The sequence below is a fragment of the Pterocles gutturalis genome, unplaced genomic scaffold, assembly GCF_000699245.1.
Source record: "Pterocles gutturalis isolate BGI_N339 unplaced genomic scaffold, ASM69924v1 scaffold21154, whole genome shotgun sequence".
Taxonomy (NCBI): domain Eukaryota; kingdom Metazoa; phylum Chordata; class Aves; order Pterocliformes; family Pteroclidae; genus Pterocles; species Pterocles gutturalis.
The window spans coordinates 12,015-17,160 of record NW_010136265.1 but is presented as its reverse complement, the minus strand read 5'-3'; the positions used below and the strand labels follow the sequence as shown (position 1 = coordinate 17,160).

Below are 5,146 nucleotides of genomic sequence, written 5' to 3'. Positions count from 1 at the left end.
CGGCGTGGCGGTTGCCTGTTGGGAAAGCGGGAGAGACGGCGGCAGAAGCGGGCGGTTAAAGCTCTGCCTGGAGAGCGCGGTCCTGGGATGGGTTTGTCTTCAGGAGTGACCAAGGTGGGGTCCAGGAGAACACGCTGGGCTCCTGGGCAGGCAGATCCCAAGCAATTTAAGGGTTATCCACTGCCAGAGAGGGGGTCTGCAGGTCCCCAAGGGACACCCCGGGGTTGGATACCCAGGAGGCTGGAGCTGCCCATGCCCCGTGCAGGCTGGTTCCTCCAGCTGATCCATCAAGCTGAGGACAGCCACATCCCCCGACCTTTCCGACAGCCCGGCTCTATTGACACAACCCTGAGAGGCCAGCAAGAAACAAGACATTTTTTCCTTGAGCTGAGACTGCTGGTATTTAGAACAGAAAAGGTCCTTATGCGGCTCCCAGCTGCACCAGCTCCACCAGTATAAAGCCACACTGTGTAGAACAGGGCGGCCCTGTGTGTGCAGAGGGTGCTGCGAACGGGGCTAACGAACATTGCGATGGGAGCAACGGTACAGATGGGTTTTCTTTTCCTGGAAGCGTGCTCCCAGTTTGGATGCTAACAGATTTAGATTTTTTTTTTTTTTTTTCTTCTTCTTCTTTCTTCCTTCCCCTTCTCCCAAGCTTCATCAGGGTTGAGCGTGCTCAGTTTTGTAAGTTGTGTTGGGAGTTCATTTGCTGTTATTCCCACAAGTTTTGTCGAACTGGGTGATGAAGATGGGTAGTGAGCAGGGATTGAACATCCATGAATTCCCCCCCCCCAGAACCAAGAGACCCCATCAGTCCCAGTAACCCTCCAATGCCTCGTTCCCACTGGCGTTTCCAGCCTGGCTGTGGATTCTGCTCTCCTCCTTGGGCGGGTGGGCTCTCTGTCACCCTCCCCAGGGCACAGATGTCACAGGACAGATGTGGTTTAGCCGCTGGGCATCTCTCCCAAAGGCACAGCCTTAGATGGCTTCAAACAGCCTGAGGATGAATTCATCAGCCTGGTGGGCAGAGCAGGGTGGGGAAAGCAGCTGGATTAAAACAAGCAGAGATTTAAACCAGCTCAGAAACAAGGAGAGAGATTTACTAAATGTGGGTCTGGTGTTCAGGGCAGGGAACGTGGGACTGGGATTAAAACCCAGGTTGACCATCCATCTGCTCAGACAGACTGGGGCTCGTCCCAGCTCCTCTCCTCTGCTCCAGCATCTTTGGCAGCATCTCCTTGGTGTTGATCTTCCCTGGAGGGAAAATTCAAGTTCCAGGGTCCACTGACCGCTGGAGAGTGTGTGAAACGCCTTTTTCTGCCTTTCTGCCCAGGAAACCTGGTACTGGCACGGGGACATCACCGCTGACAGCGTCGTCATGAGCGGTGTCAAGTGCTCGGGGACAGAGATGTCCCTGGCCCACTGTCGTCACGACGGAGCCGACGTCTCCTGTCCCCGAGGAGGTGGTCGATTCGGTGCTGGGGTGTCCTGCTCCGAGAGTGAGTAACTCAGGGGTTTTATTTTATTTTGGCGTAAATATTTGTCCTGAGATAGGAGAAATGGAGTGTCCTGTGCTATGGACATGTCAAAACAGCAGCAAATCGCCGCTGATGGGGCTGAGAAATACAGGGCAAGGATGGGGCTGGCCACCACCTCTGGCAGAAGACACTTTTGGGGGTTTTTTAGTAGTCCATGAGCTAATTTCCAACTTTCAGCTGATTTCCAACTTTCCTCCCCTCCTGCCAGCTGCCCCGGACCTGGTGCTGAATGCGGAGCTGGTGGAGCAGACAGCCTACCTGGAGGACCGGCCAATGTTCATGCTGCAGTGCGCGCTGGAGGAGAACTGCCTGGCCAGCTCGGCCGTCAACACCTCCGTCACCTCGGGCTACCGGCGCCTGCTGCGCTTCTCCTCCCAGATCCACAACAACGGCCAGTCCGATTTCCGCCCCAAGAACGGCCGCCACGCCTGGGTCTGGCACGACTGTCACCGGTGAGTGGCACGAAGGATGCTCTGCGCGGTCGGTGCCTCCTTCCGTCCTCTTCTGCTGCTGTTCTTCGAGAACGTGCTGTAATTCTGCGTTTTTTGGAAAACACATCTCGACTCCACTTAGCAGGGAGATTTTTTTTTTTTTATTTTTGATAAACAGCAAACTTCCCCCGCCATAAACACATCCTTTTTCAGGGGGAAGCCGAGAGTTTCAGCCAAAGCAGGGGGAGGACAGGGAGCTGGAACCAAGCCATCCAGATGCTTTGCTTCTGAAACCTTGGCTTGTTGCAAGGTTGATTTTTCTCTAAGTTGGGTAAAAGTGAGCTAAGAAACTAATTTTCCTCTAAGTTGGGGTAAAAGGGAGCTAGGAAACTAATTCTTCCCTAATTTGGGGTAAAAGGGAGCTAGGAAACTCGTTTTTCTCTAATTTGGGGTAAAAGGGAGCTAAGAAACTAATTTCTTTCTAATTTGGGGTAAAAGGGAGCTAAGAAACTAATTTCTTTCTAATTTGGGGTAAAAGGGAGCTAGGAAACTCGTTTTCCTCTAATTTGGGGTAAAAGGGAGCTAGGAAACTCATTTTTCTCTAATTTGGGGTAAAAGGGAGCTAAGAAACTAATTTTTCTCTAATTTGGGGTAAAAGGGAGCTAGGAAACTCGTTTTTCTCTAATTTGGGGTAAAAGGGAGCTAAGAAACTAATTTCTTTCTAATTTGGGGTAAAAGGGAGCTAGGAAACTCGTTTTTCTCTAATTTGGGGTAAAAGGGAGCTAAGAAACTAATTTCTTTCTAATTTGGGGTAAAAGGGAGCTAGGAAACTCGTTTTCCTCTAATTTGGGGTAAAAGGGAGCTAGGAAACTCATTTTTCTCTAATTTGGGGTAAAAGGGAGCTAAGAAACTAATTTTTCTCTAATTTGGGGTAAAAGGGAGCTAGGAAAAACTAATTTTCCTCTAATTTGGGGTAAAAGGGAGCTCGGAAACTCCCAGTGCACAGCTCTTGTCCTGCTCCTTGCTTTCTCGGGCAGTAAATTCTCGGATCTAACCGTCCTTTAGAGCCTCCAGACAGCGTGAGCGAGGCGCGTAGGTAGCACAGCATCCTACAGTCGCTGTGATACTGGTGCGAAGTTTCAGCCCGTGGCGTGGGGCAAACGTTGGCCCGTTACCCCGCAGGCAGGTGGGTTTGTCGCGTCTGCTGTCGGGGGCACGAGGAGAGACAGAACCGAAGGTCAGGAGGAACCAGGGTGAACGTAGGGGAGGAGGAAACCCGGAGCAGGGCGGCGCGCGTCTCTGCCCCCGTTGGGAAGGGGGATGCGTGGGTACCAGGAGGCTTGGGGCACGTCGCAGGAGGGTTAGAGGGAGGCTCTGGGAGCTCCTGGGGAGAGGCTGCGCAAGGGAGGTGAGGCTGGGAAAGGATCGGGGAGAGGCCAGGAGCCATCTGCCTGCTTTCAACTGGAGTCTGTTTATAGGGAGGAGGATGAACTCAATTCCTCTTCAGACTTTCCAGTCTGTAAACAGCAGAATGTAAACACCTCTTTGAATGATTCAGACATATTTCAGAACCTGAGTCAGGCTTGAGAACCTCAAGCTCGTAGCAGAAGCAGCCAAAGGAGACAGCCTCAGCGCCAGCAGCCCGGCCGCTGCCGAATGCCCCGTACGATCCCGATTCCTTCCCAGCTGCCTCACTCCATCCCTGGGAGCTTCTGTTTCGTTGGCTTTTGATGTGGAAGTAGAAGAAAAATAGGGAAGACCTGTAGCAGGGAGTGAAAAGTGATTAACTTCTGGCAAGTGGCAATTTTATTTTATTTTTTTTTGGTGAGGGGGAAAAGCAGGAGGAGGGAAGAAACAACTCGCTCTAGGGGAAGGATGTCCTTCCCTTCCCTCCTTGCTCCTCCGTTCCCTGTCAATATGTGTGCAGGGTGATGCTGCAATAATGGTGGCTGGAGGTTTTTAAGCCATGGTTATTTTTACAGCTGGAAAGGAGAGGATTTCTGCACTTTTTAATTTTATTTTAAACTCCTAAGCAATGGCTTTTGAATGAGGGTTTGTCTGTGCAGCTGCCTCCCTCCGCAGGATGGAGCTGTGCAGCTGGGCTCTGCTGTGTCCCAGCGTTCCCATAGCTGGGGGCGATGTGCAGGAATTGAAGGACCCTCTCCTCTCTCAGCACCCGCTCTCCTGTTGCCCACCATGTCCTCACGCTCCGGGTTTGCTCCCGACTCCGCGGCTGGGACCAAACTCAACGTGTTGCATCAGCATGACGGCGTTTATGCGCCCGCAGCTCCGGCTCCTTCCATCCCTTCCCTGCTCTAAGAGTCCAGGGATTTCACCGGGACCGAAGCACAGGCTGAATTTTTTGCTGAACCAGCAGCATGGCATAGAAAAGGCTCCTGAGTTCACACCTGAACCCTGCTGTGGTCCGAGATTGCCACCGAGGGGTCTGCAGCACGGGTTCCCTGCTCCCTCCCAACTGCTGCTGCCCCGGCGCCGCTGGAGCCTTCCCCATCCCGGGCTGAGCTGGCACCGACGCTTCCCCGATGAAATGAGTCGTGTGCGAACCCAGCTGTCGGGTTGTTTAGATCTGAGCGGAGTGAGCGCTGAGGGAAGCTGGTTCCATCTGTTGTTAGTTTTCTGCCAATAAATATATTCTGCTGCTTAAATAAATAATTACAAAGAGCCAGGCTGCTGCTCTGGGTACATCCAGCTCCGTTTGCAGGTGAAATATTTCTTGTTCAGGTGAATGTCAGGGCCACTAGAAGTGATGACCCGGCTGATGATGGCTTTGATTTTTTTTTTTTTTTTTTTTTTCCCCCCTGGGACATGGCTCCCCCATGGAACAGCTTTACACTTGATATATAAACAAAAACCCGGGCCAGCAGCCAGCACGAAGGCGGCACGGGCGATGGTGCCACGAAGGATTGTGCCCAGGGGAATATTTCCTGGCTGGGGTTTCTCTCGCGGTGCCGCTCGGGCTGCAGCACTTCACGTGTCATCACAGATTTGTCCCCATGGTGGAGAGTCCGAGCTGCTGGCATCTGCATCCTCGTGCCCGTCTCTGCTGGGGCAGCCTGGGCAGCCCTTAATTAAACGTGGTAATTTAGGGGATGTCTGTTTTCCCTGAAGGTAGTTCTCCCCCTCTGTGCCCTGCAGGCATTACCACAGCATGGAGGT

The 5,146-nt window shown here is 52.5% G+C and overlaps 1 protein-coding gene across 1 annotated transcript in view; it reads left to right on the top strand.

Annotated features, from left to right (window-relative positions):
- The window catches only part of LOXL2 (lysyl oxidase-like 2), a gene marked incomplete at its 5' end in the record, with an annotated part of 13,064 nt that overhangs the window by 5,647 nt on the left and 2,271 nt on the right, over positions 1 to 5,146 (top strand). Inside the window, 3 exons of the mRNA XM_010082252.1 lie at positions 1,334 to 1,499; positions 1,747 to 1,990; positions 5,126 to 5,146. The exon at positions 5,126 to 5,146 is cut by the window's right edge and continues 86 nt beyond it. Of these exons, the coding sequence (XP_010080554.1) occupies positions 1,334 to 1,499; positions 1,747 to 1,990; positions 5,126 to 5,146 (431 nt within the window). The remainder of the gene's footprint in view (positions 1 to 1,333; positions 1,500 to 1,746; positions 1,991 to 5,125) is intronic.